The sequence below is a fragment of the Ixodes scapularis genome, unplaced genomic scaffold (genome assembly GCF_016920785.2).
Source record: "Ixodes scapularis isolate PalLabHiFi unplaced genomic scaffold, ASM1692078v2 PGA_scaffold47__10_contigs__length_4178495, whole genome shotgun sequence".
Lineage (NCBI taxonomy): Eukaryota > Metazoa > Arthropoda > Arachnida > Ixodida > Ixodidae > Ixodes > Ixodes scapularis.
Window position 1 is genome coordinate 3568435 of NW_024609876.1, and position 20918 is coordinate 3589352.

General features: G+C 46.2%; 1 protein-coding gene across 1 annotated transcript in view; it reads right to left on the minus strand.

Annotated features, from left to right (window-relative positions):
- Positions 1–6507: 6507 nt before the first annotated feature.
- LOC120837863 overlaps positions 6508–20918 on the minus strand; it is a 28777-nt gene continuing 14366 nt past the window's right edge. Inside the window, exon 4 of the mRNA XM_040207483.2 lies at positions 6508–6780. Coding sequence (XP_040063417.1) covers positions 6647–6780 — 134 coding nt within the window. The 3' untranslated portion in view covers positions 6508–6646. The remainder of the gene's footprint in view (positions 6781–20918) is intronic.

Consider the following 20918-nt stretch of genomic DNA (forward strand, 5'->3'; position numbering starts at 1 on the left):
AGCGCTTTTAAGACGAGGACAAAAGAAAGACAAGACAGAGAGCGCTCGTGTCTGTCTTGTCTTTCTTTCGTCGTCTAAAAAGCGCTACCATGCCTTTGGCAATCCAAGACCAATACCAACTAGCCCAGCATTCAGCACTGATAAGTCTCAATGTAGGCATTGGACTTTCTCAGGCCGCAGTCTATAAATATAGCTAGAATAAATTTAATGGAGGTCATAGGTGGACAATTAGAATCCTGGGAACAACCTTTGCGCGTTCAGCTGAAATTTTCGTTTGAGCATGGTATAACAGTAGTGAAAGGCATGGAGAAAGGCACAGCAACTACTCATTATTTGAGTAACAAAGTACCGTCTGCTTTATTGCTTTTTTTCTGTTAAAGCACTGCGTGTGAAGAGCAGGGTGCCGCAAATATTCAGATTTCTAAATAGTAGTTTCAAACAATATCGTATTTGATATTCGTTTAAAAATCGGCTGCAATGTTCGTACTTTTCGAAGTGTCCAACGCGGCAAGTTAGCCCCCTTGAGCGCGCCTCTCCTCAAACACCAGTGCACTGCGGACAAGCAATGCCCACAGAGCTATCACCGTGATCTCGCGACTCGCTTTGCCGCAGCGCAGCCGCGCGCTTAGGCGAAAAACACTTTCAAAGCGGTATGGTGCACGCACGCGCCTGGTGTATTGAAAAAACTAAAGAGGAAACATTGGGATTGTCAATATTTACATTGTAGTAAAATCTTCAAAATTTAACTGTGACTATTATGCAAGAGTATACGTTAGGCAGCGATGTTCTAACAACTTGTGTTCGTTATTTGTGCTCTTTTTCTTCTTCTGAATCAGAAATTGAAGAAAATATTTGCCATATAGCGAGAATATTTATAAATCCCCTCAATTAGGTATGGGTGGGCCCGTTTATAGGTTTAATTTTATGTAAAATCTGTCGTTTACTTACCGTCTCAATGTAGGGATTGGACTGAGGCCGTAGTCTATAAATATAGCTAGATTAAATTTAACGGAGCTCATAGGTTGGCATTTAGAATCATGGGAACAACCTTTGAGAGCTCAGCTGAATTTTCTTTTAAGCATTGTGTAACAACAGTGAAAGGCGTGGAAAAAGGTGAAGCAACTTTTCAATATTCGATAAAAAAAATATTTGCTCAAAACCACTATACACTTTGAATCTGCTTCAAGCCAAATTATTTGCACATGCCTAACTACTACACAGCAGAGAGCAGCGTGAGACATAATTAACAAAAAAGTGTCCGTTTGATGTCAAACTCATGACAATTACGTCACCGTGATACAAACCCCCTACAAAGCAGCCAAAAAACATCTTTTTTACGTCAAACACGAACCGAAGACTCCATTGTTATTCCTAATAGGTAAATTGAGACATCTGCAAAATTACCTGCACATGAATGTTCAATAAATAAAAAAAAAAATGACCGCCTCTCCGCGTGGTGAATGATGTTGATTGGGGCGAAGCTCGGGTGGTGCTGATGATACTGATTTTGGTCATAGGTAGTGCTGATGGTGCCGTTTTCATTCATTTCAGTAGGAGAATGTGTAATTTTCTTCTTTTTTTTAAGAAGACAGATGGGATGGCATCTCAGAACCCTCATCTCTTTTTTTTCTTCTTTTTCTTGATACTGATTTTGGTCATAGGTAGTGCTGATGGTGCCACTTTCATTCATGTAAGTAGGAGATTATGTGGTTTTCTTAAGACAGATGGGATGGCATCTCAGAACCCCCCTACTCTTTTTCTTCTTTTTCTGTTTTCATAATTTGTTTTTCCAATTTTTTTCAATTTTTTTTTGCCCTACAGGAGCACCAGAGCTCACGAGCACGAGCACCCGACGCCGAACGGCGGACGGACATACGGACATGGCTAGCCCCTAAAAAGCTTCGCCCCTAATATCTCTAGCGGCCAAACCCTCTGCAGGTATGACACTTTAAATAGTCTCCCAACACTCCAGCAACTGCAGTTATTTTCCACGGGCTAACTAACTCGCAAAAGAGATTGTATAAAATTTTCTGACATGAAAGCTCCAAATTGTCTGCTCCAAGAGTGGGAACCTCTGCTCCAAAACCTATTGTTCCCTGCTACAAGAGCTGCTCGAAATTGCCACTTGTCAGTTCCACTACTTAACGGTCATTACTCTAAATCACAACTTATTTAGTAGTTTTCGTTGTTATGATCCTTTGTCTGAAAGGTTGCAGGTTGCCCACTGGTCTATTTGATTTTTAGCCATGCAGTTCTTATCTGTTTTCAACCATGTTGGTTATGCCAATGGCATCCTCCGTTGGCAGTGACTGCAGAAACACATCATGATCCAGAGCAGCAGCAAACTATGCTGCAAGTTTATTTGAAGTGAAAAAAAAAATATGTGGGTGAGCAAACGATTCTTGTTGACAAATACACCATAAACAGGAAGCTAACCGTGTTTGCCCGATTCTAACGCGTCCCCAATTCTAACGTGCTGTTAGAGTTAGCCTCAAAATAATCAAAAAGAAAATTGCTGCCGATTCTACTGCGGAGGTAAGATAACAAAGATTGACCACATAGTTCACAGGTGAAATGTTATGAAACGTACGCCAACACAAAAATAAATGTTGTGCACTAGTCGTTGAAAGAGTCCCGCGACGCTTCTTCGCTATCCACAAAGGTAATACTAGATTTCTAAAGCATTTTGAGTGCCGTGCTTCTTGCGCATGTACGAGTGCGGGGCCGTCACTTCTGCCAGGGTCGTCCTTCAAACAACATTAGTGAGCTCGTTGGGTGGCTGGGATTGCGAGGCCACGCAGTGCTGCTCCGTCGTTACTTTGTTCTGCCAGCGTGATGGCCTTTCGTTTACATAAAACCTCAGTGAATTTTTTTCTTCCCCATTTTAAGATGACAGACACGAGTCTAGATGCGAGAGAATGTGCGTGACACATATACCGAAATGGTGAACGTAAACAAACGGTCACGATGGCAATGGGGCTAGCCACCTTATGCCGAGCATCGAGTTTTTCTTGAATTTCGCTTTTTGGTTTCGAATGTAAAGGCCCGTTCACACTCTTGCGACCTCTTAAACCTGGGTTCCTTAAAACTTGTTAAACCAGAAAACACACTGGCGCCATCAATTGGGAAGCAGTGTAAACTCGGCGGTCCGGCATATTTTTTTTTATTTCTCGAGAATTATCCTTTCTTTCTTGGCTCGAAAAACTTTTGTCAATGTTATAAACGAGCCTTTCTATAGGTATTACGCACATTTGACCTCGAAAATCCCGCAAAACCTTCGCTTTTGTGAAATCCAGTTCCAGGGTCACCGCATAGATGGCGCCACAATCTCAGTATGTTCCCTCATTCTAAAAACATTTAAGAAGTTGTAAGAGATCTCGTGTCTCTCAGTCGTACTCGGTCGCAAGAGTGTGAACGGGCCTTAATGCACATGTAGTTTTGGGCACAGATTTTGGCGAAAAAAAAAGTGTTTGTTGGAATGGTGCAAACACGGTAAGCACGTATAGACAAAGAACAGATACTACATAACACTCAAAACGACACTATTCTATTTTTGTCCAAGACTGTGCCAGGGGCACTCGAACGAAAAGAGTAAACAAGGAGTAAACAAGGTGAAGGGAGAATCTGAAGAGCCAGTGGAAATAAGAATAGAGATAAAGAACAGAGGCAGGCCAAGGTCAATTAGGGTCAGAAGAAAGCTGCATGGCCTTGAATAACACAAGCAAGGGAGCAGACACATTATTCTCAAAACGTATGTCACGAAAGACCACAAATTTCATATCTGTCACTATTCTTGTGCCTCCCCAGGGTCCTGGTTGCTGGAAATCGAAAGGAGCAGTCTTTCTAAATTTGGGCATTTACCGAGAATGCGATGGTAAGGGACATGAAATTTTCATATCTCTCGTGACAATGGTTTCCGAAAATAATGTGTCTGCTTCTTCGCATGTATTGTCCAAGGTAAGGCAGCTTTCCTCCGACCCTAGCTGACCTACCGTGATATCCCAAGAGGTGCCCACCCCCGAAAGATAACCCACCCCTATATTTGGCACAATTCGGTATTTGTTTTTTCAAAAACTCCAAAAGACAGCCCATTTCTAGCAATTGCAGTGCCCCCCCCCCCCCTCCCCCCGCCAATGGTGACCTCGGCAGAGGTGTAACTTAGCCACGGTGGGAGATAAGCGAACACTGCTGACTGGGAAGGACAGTCCTCTCTTGTTCATCGCCACTCCCTTCGATTAAAAGTTTCGCAGGTCACGAAATCTAAAACTGTCATTTTGTCAACATTTTTGTATCGCACAGCGAGAGTAGCCCACTCCTTATTTTCACCCAATTTGCTTTTAATTTAAGGTGGGCTATCTTTGGGGATATTATGATAGTTCTGTCTGAGGGACCCCTCTGTTCTTTATCCTCTTTCCTTTCTCTGCTGATTCATCAGATTCTCTTAAATGTATGCTTGGGCAAGTTGGGTATTCATCATGTAGGAAATAGCGTCAAATTAAACTCACCCACACTGAAAATACTCGCACACCAGATAAAATATCCCTCACGTCGCAGAAACTTACAACTCAGAATCTATTTTCGTCTTCTTCCTTTTTTTTTACCCGCGTTGAAGTTGATTATATCTCACTTTGTTGTCATCTGTACGAACCAAATGGCAATGTCTATCACACATATAACCCTCAAGTGTCAAGATATAACTCTCTTGTAGTAAGCATTATAGACGGACTACTAACACAAGTATCCCTGATTTTCGTGACGTTAGCTGCCTCAATGATCTCATGTGTTAATAGTTGTCTCCAATTACGGTGCTATTTTTGAAGTCCGCAGTGCACCCACAGCTACGACAGTGAATGCATAAAAGTGCGGAGTTTGCTATTCGGGTGTTGTTGTTATGTTCTTTTAATGTGTCATTTACACATCTTCGAGTTTGTCCTATGTTACTGTCTGCCGCATGAGAGGGGAAAGGAATAGATCACTCCTTCTGAGGAAGGGATGTATGGGGTTCTATGCTTTTTAGTGCAGCCTATGATAGTTTTTTGTAAGCTGTTAATTTTTTTTACATAAACCTGAGAGTCTGATGGGGGTGGAAAAGACTACATTGGATGTTTGTACAATTCCCAATCTTCTCAAGGTTATGAGAAATTTTATGAATGTAGGGGATGACTATTGGTCTTTGGTTAGTGTATCTGTCGCATGACTTGCGGGAAGTGGTTTCACCTTTCTTAATCTGTTTGAGGAGAGTTTCGGTGACTGAAGTTAATAGATGTGAAGTATATCCCGCACCTAGTATCCAAGATAATTGTCCTGCAAAGCTTGTAAGGCCTGAATGTGGGCAGGACTTGAAAATAGATTTTTTTAAGCACTGATGGAATGCACCGAATTAAAATTGAGGAGCGGTTTTTTCCCTCTCGGCTCATACGGCCAACACGCATGACGGGGCTGAAGAGTCAATCTTAGGTCCAGAAATCTTAAAATTCCTTGCTCTGAAAGCTCGTGTGTAATCTTCTTAAGATTTCTGGACCTAAGATTGACTCTTCAGCCCCGTCATGCCTGTTAGTCGTATGAGCCGAGAGGGAAAAAACCGCTCCTCAATTTTAATTCGGTGCATTCCATCAGTGCTTAAAAAAATCTATTTTCAAGTCCTGCCCACATTCAGGCCTTACAAGCTTTGCAGGACAAGTATCTTGGATACTAGGTGCGGGATATACTTCACATCTATTAACTTCAGTCACCGAAACTCTCCTCAAACAGATTAAGAAAGGTGAAACCACTTCCCGCAAGTCATGCGACAGATACACTAACCAAAGACCAATAGTCATCCCCTACATTCATAAAATTTCTCATAACCTTGAGAAGATTGGGAATTGTACAAACATCCAATGTAGTCTTTTCCACCCCCATCAAACTCTCAGGTTTATGTAAAAAAAATTAACAGCTTACAAAAAACTATCATAGGCTGCACTAAAAAGCATAGAACCCCATACATCCCTTCCTCAGAAGGAGTGATCTATTCCTCTCCCCTCTCATGCGGCAGACAGTAACATAGGACAAACTCGAAGATGTGTAAATGACACATTAAAAGAACATAACAACAACACCCGAATAGCAAACTCCGCACTTTTATGCATTCATTGTCGTAGCTGTGGGTGCACTGCGGACTTCAAAAATAGCACTGTAATTGGAGACAACTATTAACACATGAGATAATTGAGGCAGCTAACGTCACGAAAATCAGGGATACTTGTGTTAGTAGTCCGTCTATAATGCTTACTACAAGATAGTTATATCTTGACACTCGAGGGTTATATGTGTGATAGACATTGCCATTTGGTTCGTACAGATGACAACAAAGTGAGATATAATCAACTTCAACGCGGGTAAAAGAAAAAGAAAGAAGACGAAAATAGATTCTGAGTTGTAAGTTTCTGCGACGTGAGGGATATTTCATCTGGTGTGCGAGTATTTTCAGTGTGGGTGAGTTTAATTTGGTGCTATTTCCTACACCACTTCAGATTCGCCTTTTATCTGTTTCACTATTTTGAGCCAGTTGTACACAGTTGGACGAAATTAAAATATAGTCACTTTGAGAGTCTTCGTTGTCTGTTCCTTGCCTCTACGTGTTTGCTTTCTATTTAGGGTGTAATTTTTACTCTTGCGGCTCACCCGCAGCACGTCGCTTGCTGCGCCCGCCGTTTCGATCCGGTGCGGCGACCAGCCACGACTTCATGGTGGCTTCAACAGAAGTCTTCGTAGCCATAGAACATGTTGACCTGACAGCATCTATAAAAAAAAAAGAACATATAACTATTTTTAACATATTTACTATTCAAAAAGCAATAAACATTATAGCCACACTATAAGGAATGTCCTCACTCCTAAGATTTTCAATCTAATGCTGCTCTAGTGCAGAAACCGTGTACAAGTTGCAATACTATCAGTTACATACAGAACAGAAAAGAGGCTGCAGAGACATGTTGGTCATTTAAAGTGCCCTTTTAAGTATGTCCCTTAAGCAAGGTCCAAACCAAGCCTCAAAACAGGAGAAAACGGGTCCCAGAGAAATCCGGAGACAGAGGAGTGACATCAATGTGACGTTTTGCAGCTCCCTCTTTGCGGTCTAGAGTTGAAAATATCCATCTTTTCCCGGCCCCGGAGAGAACCGCAAAGCGCCACAGAGTCCTGTTGGTCAAGCAGGGGAAGGCGGACCACCCTCCTCGCAAACCTTGAGCGGGGTGGGATGGGGGCGGAGTGTGCTAATTGCTTTTTGGACACTCAACAAAACGTCAAAGGGAGGCTTACCCTAGTGAAAAATGTTATTTTTATAAGTTATTTATTGGTCCAATAAACACATATGATCCAATAAGATCATATAAGAACATATACAAACTGTATAAGAACACACAAGATGTTTCTTATAACTTTAGTTATAAGAACAGTATTTTCACAACTGAAGGAAAAAAGTATTAAAGGGAAGCTACGGAGCTTCTTGGAAAAAATGAGTTAGAAGTGAATTCTAGTATATTTTTACCCCGTGAACCCGAATACCCAAACCATTTGCTGCGTAAGTATTGTTAAATGCGAGAAAAACGCGAAAGACAGTCGCTGTCCGTGACGTCATCGACGGCTCTTTTGGCTGCCCAAGGCTAGGGAGGCGGGGCTTCAGTCCTATTTTGAAATTGCTCGTATGGCTCTCCGGCGGGTCGCATTGAAATACAATTTTGATATCTGTTAATCTAAAGGCCAAATGAACGCAATTCAAGCGTTTTTTCTCAAATGTAGAAGTGCCCCATCTTCCCTTTAAACAAAATTTATCAACACGCACACCCTGATATCTTGTGCTGCCCAAAAGAATAATCTGAAAATTGCGTTGCAAAAACTAAAGGGTAACCAAAAAAAAAAGTTTTTATTAAACAACCTAATTGGGACAAGCATGTCACAAAAATAATTTCCCGTTACAAAAAAATTGATTTTTTTACAGCAATACTCATTGCGTGAGACCGATCTTAATTTGCGGCTATTTCGTCTGTTTTAAATCGCGTGCAACAAAGTTGTTAAAATATGTCACAGAGTGACGACACTTGGGGAAGTGACCATTTCCCGATCATTATCAAATGGTTCCCCACGGCATATAACCGCCTCCGGAAGCAAGTTCAGGTGACCGATTGGGATAAACTTCGATCATCTCTTAACATCACGGCGCAGAACCCAGAAACAGTTCAGAGAGCCATCAAAGAAGCCATGTTGGAGTGCACCACGACTACCACGGTGCACTGTGATCAACCAACACCTGATCCCCACCTCCTCAGCCTGTGGCAACAGCGACTTGAAGCGGTCACATTGGCCAGCCTTACACTCCGACGACCACCAACTTCAGAACATGTTGTCAGTCCGGCCTTCAGCTTGGTGAGGTAATTCCATAGCGTGAAAAGTCTGCCAGAGAGCCTCAGGGTGCCTCGGTTTACTCAACAAGGCACACCAGTCAAGCCAGCGTTGGCATGTAAGTCGTTTCTCGTGGCGGCGTGCCTTAGCTGCCACGTGGGAAGCCTCTTCCCACGTGGCAGCTAAGGCACGCTGCCACGAGAAACGACTTACACGCCAACGCTGGCTTGACTGGTGTGCCTCGTTGAGTAACCACGTGGGAAGCCTCTTCCCACGTGGCAGCTAAGGCACGCCGCCACGAGAAAAGACTTACACGCCAACGCTGGCTTGACTGGTGTGCCTTGTTGAGTAACCCGAAGCACCCTGAGGCTCTCTGGCGGACTTTTCACGCTATGGAACGACCTCACCAAGCTGAAGGCCGGACTGGCAACATTCAGTTGCGTCTGGGGCTCACCGACGATAAGTTTGCGGCGCGCGCGGCGGATACCTTTATCCCTCGGCATGCCAGCCCGTTGGTCCCGCGCCCTGTCACGGCTATGCCAGACACTACTGGCATCACTATGCCCCTCACTCTGGCTGAGCTCCAAGACGCCATCCAGAGTCCTAGTCGCCGCTCCAAAACATGACGGTCTCCCGTACGAGGTGTACAAGAACCTCGAGGGAGAAGCAGTCACAGACCTGCTAGCTATGATCAATAAGATCTGGGAAGCCGGCGAGCTCCCCACATCATGGAAACACTCGATTGTAGTGCCAATTCCCAAACCGGGCAAGGCACCGACCGGCCTCACAGCTCTGCGGCCTATATCACTGACTCCCACCATCTGCAAAATCTATGAGCGGATGATGGCTAAACGTATCTCTTGGTGGCTGGAGGCCCACTGTCTCTATCATTCCAACCAAATTGGATTCCGGCAACATCTTGGAACGGAAGATGGGCTCGACCGCCTTGCAAAGGAAGTCCTACATCTGTCACCCTATGGCCACTTGGTTTGCACACTTGTAGCTACTGACATAACAAAGGAATATGACAATATCGCTCACGCCCCACTGTTGGAGGCAATGGTGGTTCTCGGCCTCCCACCTCGTGTCATAAATGCTGTCCACGCCTTCATTACCGACAGAACTTTCGCCGTACGCCTATCATATGGCGAGTCGCCAAATTTCCCATCAAACTGTGGCGTGCCCCAAGGCTCAGTACTTGCATCACTCCTATTTAACATTGCATTCCTTCCCCTGGCCTGGGCTTTCGCTGATATACAACACCTTCATTTTTTATTATACGCTGATGATGTCACAATGTGGTCAGTTCCCCCATCCCTAGAGGTGCAACAAAATGCCTTACAGGCCGGGCTGAATAAACTAGACTGCCATACAAAGACCTTTGGCCTAACGGTGTTTCCCGAGAAATCGCAATTCCTTCATGTGTGCAACAACGCTGCCCGGAAGAAACTGCCATTGACTCCCATACCCCTCAGAATAGGGTCGACACAGCTTGCGATGGTTACACAAACCAAGATCTTGGGACTCCTCATCCACCAGTCCGGCTCAGCCAAGCAGTGGCTTCAAGCGGCACGCAAGACGGCGGCGTCTACAACACACCTCACCCGTCGCATCTTTAAAAGATGAGACGAAGTGGGTACTGAGGTAGCCGAACGCCTAGTTAAGTCCGTCTCTCTACTTCGCTTGATATACCAAACTCAGTTCCAGCGTCTCACTGCATATCAGTGGAAGACTATCGAAATCGTCATTAGAGATGCCATTCGCGGGATTACTGGTCTCCCTCGGCATACACCTACCTGGCACCTTTACGAGTATGCACAACTAAACTCTATTGAACATATATTAGCACTGAACGCAGAGAAGCTCGCAATTTGAAGCATACCACCACTCCTATGTACGAGGAACCTCCCCGCTTTTTTCCGTACGTTGGGGCTCCCCCGCCGCCATGGTACTACACTACGATTATTACCAACAAGCCTGCTACCGTCCGCCCACGCCCGCTCGGACGAGTTGTGTTAGATCTCTACGCCGTCGGAGCAACGTACCGACATGGCATCGCTACCACAGTCCATTGACCATCTCAGCCTTCTATTGACACATTGGCGTTCTATGCCAAACCATAGCTCCTTTATACTGAAAATGCCTGCCCAATGGTTTCTTCGTCGTCGTCGTGCTTACTTCACAGATTTGCTACTAGGGGTGCCAAAACCCCATACAGAAATGCAGACGACGCTTGTTCGCTGCCTGCGGCTACAGTTCACTGCAGCTAGCGTAAGCTACGTTATCCGTTAAGCTACATGATAATGTAAGTTTCCTATGTTAAGTTACGCTGTAACGTGACCTTGCGTGATCAAATAGGTCACTTGATCACGTAATTTTTTTTTGTTACACGAGTAACTGCTTTCGGTCGTCGTTCGGCCGGCAGATAGAGCGCTTAGCGATTGCCGGCGTAGCTCAATAGCACGAGGCTGTCTGCGGCTCGTGGCACGCACACCGCGACGCCACACGTACACGCGCGGTCATTTCATTTCATTTATTGATCGTGGGCACATCAGCACCTTGTACTTAGTCCTGACACCTTGTGCTGCATTCTAACTCGCATGATACCTTACTGTTGTGTGCCTATGTGCAACTCGGACTCGCGAATTGCACTTCCTATTGGTCATTAAGCAGGCTTTTATGGCTCCTTGTAATTCCCTCCTTGGGCACCAGGACAGGGGAGGACTATACTATCCATCAGAGAAGCTAGCGAGGGTGTTGTGTGCGCTGGAAGAACTTCGTAGAGATTTTACAGAAAAAACGAAATATGCTGAAAAAGCCGTTGCATGCAGCTGGGGATACTGCGGTGGATACACTGATACACCATGGCGCTCTAAAATACGCAAAGGTAGAGAAAGATGTCAATCATTATAAAGATTTCCTGCAACTAGGTATTAGGCATTTCAGGTCAATTTTTACAAACTACTCGGCATCCCTGACTGACGAGCATGACCCCAAGAAGATCTTCGCCAGCAAGCCACTATGTACGAAGTCGTTAAAACTCTAGAACTGCATACGTGAAAAACAGTGCGGACCACAAGAGACCGGTCAAAAACATCAAGGGGCTGTGCGCTTAAAAAACAAATTGAAAATGTATATCAAGATCCCCGGTCAGAGTGCTGCCGACGGGTGCGCAGGTTTTCGGTCAGCGGGGACGCGTTCGCGGTCCTGAGAAAAACCACTTGACTGCCGCATGTAGTCCACGGGCCGTGTGTTTTGCGGCTCTGCTCCAGTAGCAATAAAACACTAAGTGGTCGCTGTATCAACGTTTTGGAAGTCCGCCAGCCTGTCTGTCTCCTTTTTAATTGGCATTGACTATTTCTGTTGTCGATATGACAACCACCAGAGGTCTGGTAACATTTCAGCATAGAAACAAAACCAAGACGTGAAAGCTAAAAGAAAGGTATAAGACTTCTTTTATATATGAAATTTATACTGACGGTGCCCTGCGCCTGCTATGTAGCATGGGTTACGAATGTATTCAATTCACAAATGGCATCACAGTGGACTGGCAGCAGGAAGCGAAGAGTCGTGTGCATTTTTTGTATGGGGTTTTGGCGCCTCTAGTAGCAAACATGTGAAGCAGGCGCAACGACGACGAAGCATGGGGAAGCCAACCACTGGGCAGGCATTATCAGTATAAAGGAGGCTATGGCCAAACAGTTGAACAATCCCCTCATCGCGGAGTTATATGGTATTCGGGACGCCATACAAGCACTAACGCGGATGCCCAATGTCACTCGGGTGCGTGTTCACACGGATTGTGCCTCTGACATCCGACACCTCAACTCAACGCGATCTCTGCTACATATCTGCCATGACATTCATGCCTTGCATTGTACATCTGGTAAAGAAGTACGGGATTTCTCGACCACTGGCCATCTGCACTGTACTCACCAGGACGAAACACACCAGGTCGCTCGAGCCCTGATTGAACGTCCCCCCTCCCCTTAATCCCGCCCCATACTGGAAGAGCCGGAGGCCTCACTCGTTGTGGGCAAGGCCCGCATAAGGGTCGCTACGCGTGCGCTCCTTCCCGCGTCCCCACATCCCCTCCCGGCAGGCCTGCCCCGGCGGGAGGAGGTCCTCCTCGCAAAGATCCGGACGCAAAGATCCGGACCCCAGCAGTCTTGGCCTCCTGGGGCTGAGGCCCCAATGATTCCAGCCTGGCGTGCCCCTACTGCTCTGCCAGGCCGTCCGCAGTTGGCCTCCGACACATTCTCTGGAATTGCCCAAATCTTCAGCACCGCCTCCTTCCCCTGACTCAGGCACAAGACCTCAACCTGGCCTCCCCTGAGGACTACTACAAATAGACCAGAGTGAATGCGCAAGCCGGAGCCCTTTTGGGCTTTATACGGGATGCACAAATAGCGCACCTAATCTAAACTATCAAGCTATGCTTGTTGCACGAATAAATAAAAAAAAAACTGTTGTGATATGTTTTCATTTCCTTTTGAGCAGCATTTTTTTATGTTTAAAGAATAACCCATGTGATGAGAGTTATTATTAGGGGCGAAGCTCCTTAGGGTCTAGCCTTGTCCGTGCAGCGTCCGTGCTCACATCGATCTTGCTGGTGTTCGTGTTTGTGATCGTGCTCATGAGCTCACATGCTTCTGTAAAGCAAAAAAAAAAAAAAAAAGACGAAAAAAAAATGTTTGCACAGTCTACACGATTCGAACCTGTGCAGGGAGACCCCAGTGGATTTCTAGTCCATCGCCTTAACCACTCGGCCACGACTGCAGGACGAGTGGGGGCTTTGAGATGTGGTAGTAACTCAAGAGCTGGGGTTTCTGTCATGAATAAAACGTTGCATGTAGCCGCTCAACGTCTATACAGGAGAGGGCGCTGTGGTCAAATGCTCAAATGCGTATATAACCACATTCCATACCACACATTCTCTTTCTGAGGTGGATGAAAACGAACGAAAGGCTTGGCATGCTGCGGCTCATTGCCTACACAGACCACCAGAGCTTCGTCCCAATCAACATCATTCACCACATGGAGATGCGGTCATTTTTTTATTCTTTACAAAAGGTTTGCAATACGGGCGCTGTCGTTTGGGTTCATACCATGACAAAAAAAAAAAGCTGAGTCATTTTTTCTATGGTTGACGCCGTCTCTGCTCCCACCTGTCTCGCCTACCTCGACTAGTCGTTTTGCCAAAGTGATCAGTGTTTGCTGTTGACCCAGGTGCTTGAGCGAGACTTCCGGAAGTGAAGTCGTGTGTTTTTAGCAGCTGTCGCAGATGTTAGTGATAGGAAGTGATGCGAGGTTTTGGCTTTCATAGCAGTTTGGTATTTTCGTTTTCCTGGGGTGTTCTCTTTGCTTTCTTAGTGTGCTTTTCTTTATTTTTGCTTGCACGTGAAAATCTCGATTTTTTGGAGATGTGCTGTGTAAAGTTCTGCCAGATTAGTGATCGCAACAACGATCAGCAGGTGTCGTCCAAGCACGCCGAAGGCTTGGGAGGCTCAGGCAATGCGCCATCTTCATTGCTGCGAGCCGTCCTCCGCGGTGTATCTTCATATGGCAGAAGACACAGTTGCTAGCAGCGGCGAAGAAGCTGACGCATTCATTCAGGGTCCAGTTTGTGCGCAGTTTACACAGAAGACAGAAGCTCCAAAAGGCTGTGGTACGCACACAAGATGCACCGAAGGTCGAGACGCTGCGTACGTCGTTCAACTCTACAGCCAAGTCCATCCAAGAGCGAATACAAAAGCGAGGGGCGGGGCATACTTCTCCGCCCCGGGTGAAAGAGCGGGTTTCAAATGTGGAGAGTTTGACTTCAACTAAATTGCTTCCCGTGGCGTAAATATTGCTAAAAAATTAATTTTTCTTTGCGGAAAGTTTGTTTTGTGTCATGCTTCTCGAAATTCAGCTGTCAAAAAAAAAAAAACTTTTTTGTCTTTGCAGTTACCCTTTAAGCTAAAATATTTCCACTCACAGTGAAAAGTATGTTTTGTTTGATTGCAACGGTCCATATTTTATTAAAGGTGTCCAAGTCAAAAACATAAAAATCGACTGCAGCAGACCCCAATGCATCAAAGGGAAATAGGCAGCAGTAAATCTTTTTTTGGCTTATTGTTTCCAGTCTATCTTTACTCTTATACTAACATGCTCCTACACAAAATTGGGACATTATGTTGTTTTTCTCGACCGTTTGGAGTTGCAGGCTTTTTGCATTGTGTGGCCGTCTTCACAAAAAAAAATGGCTTCCCACAACCCTTTTGCATGACACAGTATGATTTGCAAATAATTATGATAGGTAATTTCCCAACTTTTGACAAGCAATTTTTGCTTGCGATATTTTGCCATCAGGGAAATGGCATACCATCAAGATTCACACGCTTACCAGCAGCCTCCGCGCTTCCCTCCACCCCGTAGTTCGGAGGTGCCATATTTTGCGTAATGAATGTTACAACAATGTGAAATGCAACAGATTTTGAAGAATCTGGTATTTCTTGTGGGTTATTGCAGAGAAGGCGTCGTGGTAATCGAGCTTTCAGTTGCACGTCAAAAGATCCCCAGGTGGTCCAAAGTAATCCCCAGTCCTCCGGTGGGGCGCGCCAGATGCCCGTCGTTGGTTTGGCACGTAAAACCCCCAAATTTGATTTTATATTTCTTGCGGGACGCGGGACACGAGCCCTCAATACGGCACAGTCCCGGGAGTCACGGGACAGGTGGTCACCCTACTCGAGGCGGTTCAATAAACATACTTGGAACCTTTTTTTAAGGTAGCAACAATACGATCAGGGGTGTGACATCTGTGTCAGTTGTGCCATTTTGATACAAACCCAATTTACTGCGCCTAGTTGTGCCAAAAACGCGAAATTGGTCGAAATTGCGCCACACTGCGCCAAAAGTAATTTAAAAACTAAAAAAAAGTTAGTGGCGGCGCTAGATTTAGCGGGAAACGAGAGCTTGGTTGGCAACACTCAATCTCGTCGTAGTAAAGTACACGGCACGTGTACAGGGTGGCGCAAGCAACCGCCGGATTCAAAGATTTCAGCTGTAGTACCCTTCTATACCTATGATACGTGCTATTTTCTCCCCTCTTCCTACTACTTTACGCTGTCATTTGTGACTGCATGCTACCGGTGCGCTGTCACGCTGTCTTGCTGTCTGGCCGCGAGAGGTACGCTGCACAGGCTATCAAGATGAGCTAACAAAAATATTCCTTTCGTTTTGAGAGTAAACCTTTTCCTAAAAGTGTCATTGAGCACCTCCATTGTGTAATTGCTCGTTCGAGTCCGTAATCTTCTCGTCAAAATGAATGGCGCCGTTGCTGCGAGTACTTTCGGTTATCACTAGGGTGACCAGACGTCCCGTTTTGCCTGGGACAGTCCCGTTTTTGAGGCCCGCTTCTGCCGTCCCGTTTTTTTGTCCCAATAAAGAACCATGTCCCGTTTACGCAGGAGCGCATAGTTTCGAAATTGGCACCAAGCGAATTGAAGCAAAATGAAACTATGCTTACTCGTTACAAGCATATTTTACAAAAATTAGTGGCGGGGGTGATTTAAAATATTCACGCACTGAGTAATATATAAAACTGTTCTTGCCCACAAACCATATTTCTCTCGCGAAGATGCATGTGTAGAAATATGTTTTTCAGTTACTGGATATAGCACTCATGTGCGGTTGAACTTCTCATATAAGTGCGCTGACTTTTACAACGGAGTCTTGCAGGATAAAGTCCTGCTTAGGAAACTTCAGCCGATGGCAAAATACGCCCACACCAACTAAGGACCCGAAGCAGGACCTTCCAAATGAGTGCATGCAACGGAACTTTGAATGTGACTGTTCCCTAAGCCGGACTTAGTGCAGTATGGTACCGTTTTGAAATAAGAGCAGTTATTCTATTAAGGGGAGACGCGGGTCCTAAAATAGTCAAAAAACGCAAAATTTCACGTTTTTCAAAATTCACATATTTCGATTAATTGTAGTCTAAGGTACCTGCCTGCAAAGTTTCACTGTCGAATTCAATGTCTAAGCATGCGAAAAATTATGTTTACGATGTCCCCGCATAGCCCTAACACAGCGAGTTCAATGAAAACAAGTGGAACTTCGTGCCCCGCGCGTTTCGCGATCGCTCGTCGGGTCGCAGCCATCTTGGTCTTGTTGAAAAGCCGCTTATTTTCCCCACGTCCCCATGCCATTCGTTATCGCGACAACATCGGGGAACGTCCGCATTCCGCGGGTTTCGAAGGCCCCAATTGCGATCGCTCATTGGCCGGCTAGCAAGGTGCCCGTACGTCAGAGCACGCGCGGCGCCTAGCGCCCCTGCTATTGGCCTAAACGCGCCCCTCCGCTCTTTTTCTCCTTTCCTCCTTTCCGTTCCCGCGCTGGCGAGAGGTGCGTCGTCTGCTCCTGGGCCCGTCTCCTTAGGCTTGTCTGCTTTGTTTCCTCCGTGGTCGAGCGCAGGTTTTGGTTCCCGTTTGCGTGCTTGCGTTGAACATTGTTGGTTCGTTTTCCTACAAAGTTGCGCGTGTTTTGTTTTGTTTCGCTTCGAGTTCTCGAGATGCCGGACGACGCTCGGTTGAAATTGAGCACGCGGCAAGCGTTCGGAAGGAAGAGGAAGCGACCGTGGGACAAGAAGCCGAAGCTGTCTGCTGCAAGTGCGCCACCGCGATCGGCACCGCCGGATGCCTTGGATCTTCCGGAAACATCAGCCGGAGACATCGCGACTCCATCCAGCAGCGGCAGTTTGTCGAGCTTTGCGAGCGCGGATCGTGTCGACACCGCATATTACTCCACGGCAGCGCAGGCGCAACGAGTCGCACGATCGGACGAATGCAAGCGTGGGCTATCGGAAAAGTCGGCGACCCAGCGCAAATTCGACCTTCTCGGCGTCACCACAGGAGGCCAGACGCGCGACGCTGGGACACAGTTCATTGTAGTGGACGTGAAAGCTTTCAACGACCTCTTCGCGCAGGCGAAGTGCGGAAGCTGCGGTGCGGGAACCCTGACACTTAGCAAGGCCACGGACAAGGAGTATGGCTTGGCAGTCAAGCTTCTGCTCGTCTGTGCCACATGCGAGTTCGAGAAGAAGCAGTTTTCTTCACCAAGAGTTGCCGGAACGGCGAAGATCACTCCTTTCGAAGTGAACATGAGGGCAACAAAGGGAATTCAGTCAATTGGGAAAGGAGTCACTGCCCTCGCAGACTTCTGTGCGTTCATGAACTGGTCCCACCACGGCCTGCATCACAAGACCTTCCAGGGACACCTGAAGACCCATGTGCAAGCCTGCGAAAAGTCAGCAAGCGCAAGTGAAGCTGCCACCACAGAAGTTGTCAAGAGACTGTATGCAGACTTCTTGAACCCTGTCGGCAACATCGACGTGATCTTTGACGGATCTTGGATGACGAGAGGACGCAGCTCCCACATTGGTGTGGGCTGCATTGTCGAGCTGTATTCCGGCCTAGTTGTTGACCATGTGGTGTACTCCAACTTTTGCCTAGGGTGTGCCCTGGGACCGGAGCCGGAGGAAGAGAGGTACGGCGACTGGTATGCAGCCCACGAGTGCCAGAGGAACATAGATTGCAATTCAGGTCGGATGGAAGTGGAGGCTGCATTGACCATGTTTCAAAGATCCCTGGCCAAGCACGGACTGAGGTACACCATAGTTCTCTCGGATGGAGATAGCCAAACCTTTCATGCGTTGACCGAGGCAAAAGTCTACGGCTTCGTCGAGGCCGAGAAAAAGGACTGCGTCAATCATATGCACAAGCGGATGGGGGCTGCGTTGCGCAACCTCCTTGAGAAAAAGAAGGCCCAGGGTGAAGCACTCGGCGGAAAGGGCAGACTGACGCAGGACCGAATCAAGAAGATTCAAAACTACTACAGCTATGCCCTTAGGAGCAACAGTAACAATGTGCCAGGGATGAAGAGGGCAGTGGAAGCCACCCTCTTGCACATGACGTCTACGGACAGTGCCCCAGACCACAGGAAGTGCCCCGACGGAGCTGAATCGTGGTGCAAATTCAACAGAGCCCTGGCAAATGGCGAGTGTCCACCTGCGCACAAGAACCCTCTTCCAGATTGTGTGCGGGCCGCCCTCGAGCCAGTGTTTGCAAGGCTCAGTGATGAAAACCTGCTGGCACGGTGCAGCGAAGGCAAGACAAAAAATGCCAGCGAGAGCCTGCATTCGGTCATCTGGACGCAAACCTCAAAGAACGCCAATGCCTCCCTGGACAGCGTCAAGAGGGCTGCTGCCGAAGCTGTTGCTGTCTACAATCAGGGCAGGCGGGCAATGAGCGAGTCCGTTGCTGCGAGCCTGGGCTATGCTGCCGGTGACTGCCTTGTACGCCGCAGCATGGAGAAGGACAATCTGCATTTGCGTAAGGCCAACGCTACCCACCAGAGCAGCAGCAATGCAAAGCAGAGGTTCTCCAGGCAACACCAAACCGGAACAGCTGGGGACTACAGTCCTGGACAGCTGTGAGGGGGCTCCCCTTTCAAGTGCTACACGAACAAAGGCCCTTTTCAGGGCCAAACAAAATCTGCTTTCGGAACGTGCAACCCTCGGTGCCTCCTCCCGTTGTCCCTTATAGAGTCTACTCATTCTTTTATAACTTTATTTTACATTGCAGACATTATTTATCAGTTTTATATTATTTTTTAAAGGTTCTTGTGAACGGATTGCAGAATTTTTCGTCTGAATTTGTTCAGATAGAACAATGCTCCATATTGCTGAACATTATTGCATGGGATCCCTTACTCAATTTTATGCAATGAGTGGCAAAACTGCAACTGCAATTTTTTCAGCCTCACATTTTTCGTCTACATGCCTAGCCTTACGGTTGTTTTCACGACATTATTCTTCAAGGATTTCTATAAACTTTATACCGTTGAATTCAGAAAGAAGTGAACTGCAGGGTGATGGTATTTTTGTATGACAGTATGGGCCCAAAATTTTATTATTAGTGATAGTGTGACCTCGTTAGGCTTTGTAAATAGTGTACTTGACCTAATTAGAGTATTTTTATACAATGATCTATCTTTACAAAAATATAAATAGCATCATCTTGCACGGCAGGTCTTTAGCTACAAATCCATATCACTTATGCAAAAAAATTCGTATTAGAAAGTTCCTTAATGAGTCGTAAAAAATGACCTAATTAGGCTTCATTATTTTCTTCGTAACTCAAAAAATAACTGAGATATTGCAGAACTAATTGAATATTTGAAAAGAGGAAGCCTAAACACATATACACACTGACTTTCATTATAATCCATTAATAAACAAAAAAGTCGATTTTAGAACCAGTGTCTTGCCTTAAACCTTTTCTCCCAATCTCAATCTTTAGTAGCCCCCCCCCCCTTCCCCCTGGTTGGGATGTCCCGTTTTCTACCTTGTGGAATATGGTCACCCTAGTTATCACACACATGCTTCCAGTGCGTGAGCAATCGAATGAACCGGTCACACCCGTATTTGGCGTGCATGTGCTGCTCATAATTTTCCTATCATTTCACTATTTACCTTGTGACTCACTTTTGTGGGGAGTTTTTTTTCTCTACCTGCACGGTGCTTTCTACGAGCATCCGATCGATGTCTGGTTGTAGTAAACCGTGCTTCCCTGTTCATGCTCTCGAATCACCGCTTTAAAAGGTTCTGCACTACAATTGCGCTTTGGCACCAGCTCGTATAAGCTTGAGGTACCTGGTGCCCACCTTACTTTGCAGCAAGCCTGTGTTTCTTGTCCTCATCTGTGCGCATTAGACTCGCGTGTGTTTTTTTTTTTTTGGTTCGTAATGGCACTGACAACTTATTGGAACCAGGGTGGGAAAAAATACCGATATAACATTTTTCGGCTCCAAAAATTGCTCCAAAACTTGTTTCACCTTTTTCTCCCCTATACAATCACACACTGCCTGAAAGCGATGTTTGCATAGAACAGAAAAATAGACAAGATGCATTCACATGATGGAATCAAGGGAAATAGCTACAAAACCTTCCTATCAGCTACAAGTTGCTAAATTAGCTCTTGCTATAAAATCTGGCTTCAAACCTTGCTCCTTCAGCATATTCTGGCTAGTACCTAGTGAATAACTCGCTGGTGGTATCTTGGCACTCAAAAGTGTGGCTCCAAGTGAACCCAGTCTGCCTCAAATTAATGCATGTATAACTTAAAGAACCGAGAGCCCGGATCAGCTGCGTGCACTCTCTTGTGCTTGCTTAGGTTCTCTGGCATAATGCTGGCATGCTGCGACTTGGCGACGCCAAGAAGCCAATATACGAAGATGCCATACTCCATCAACCATGCAAGGTCGTTGTCCCACCTCTTGGGTGATGGTGCGGTGTGGTCTGTGCGCTCGTCAAACAAATCAACCACCTCCCTTCTATCACCTGACCCTACTCCCTGCACCTGGGTATAGACGGGAACGAGACTGCAGGACCAAAGATAAATATATGACTGGTTCAACTAGCACATAGCTAACACCGCACTGTCCGCTGATGGGGAGAATGGAGGGGTGTTGCAAAGACGCGAGGAACGCGCGAGCCT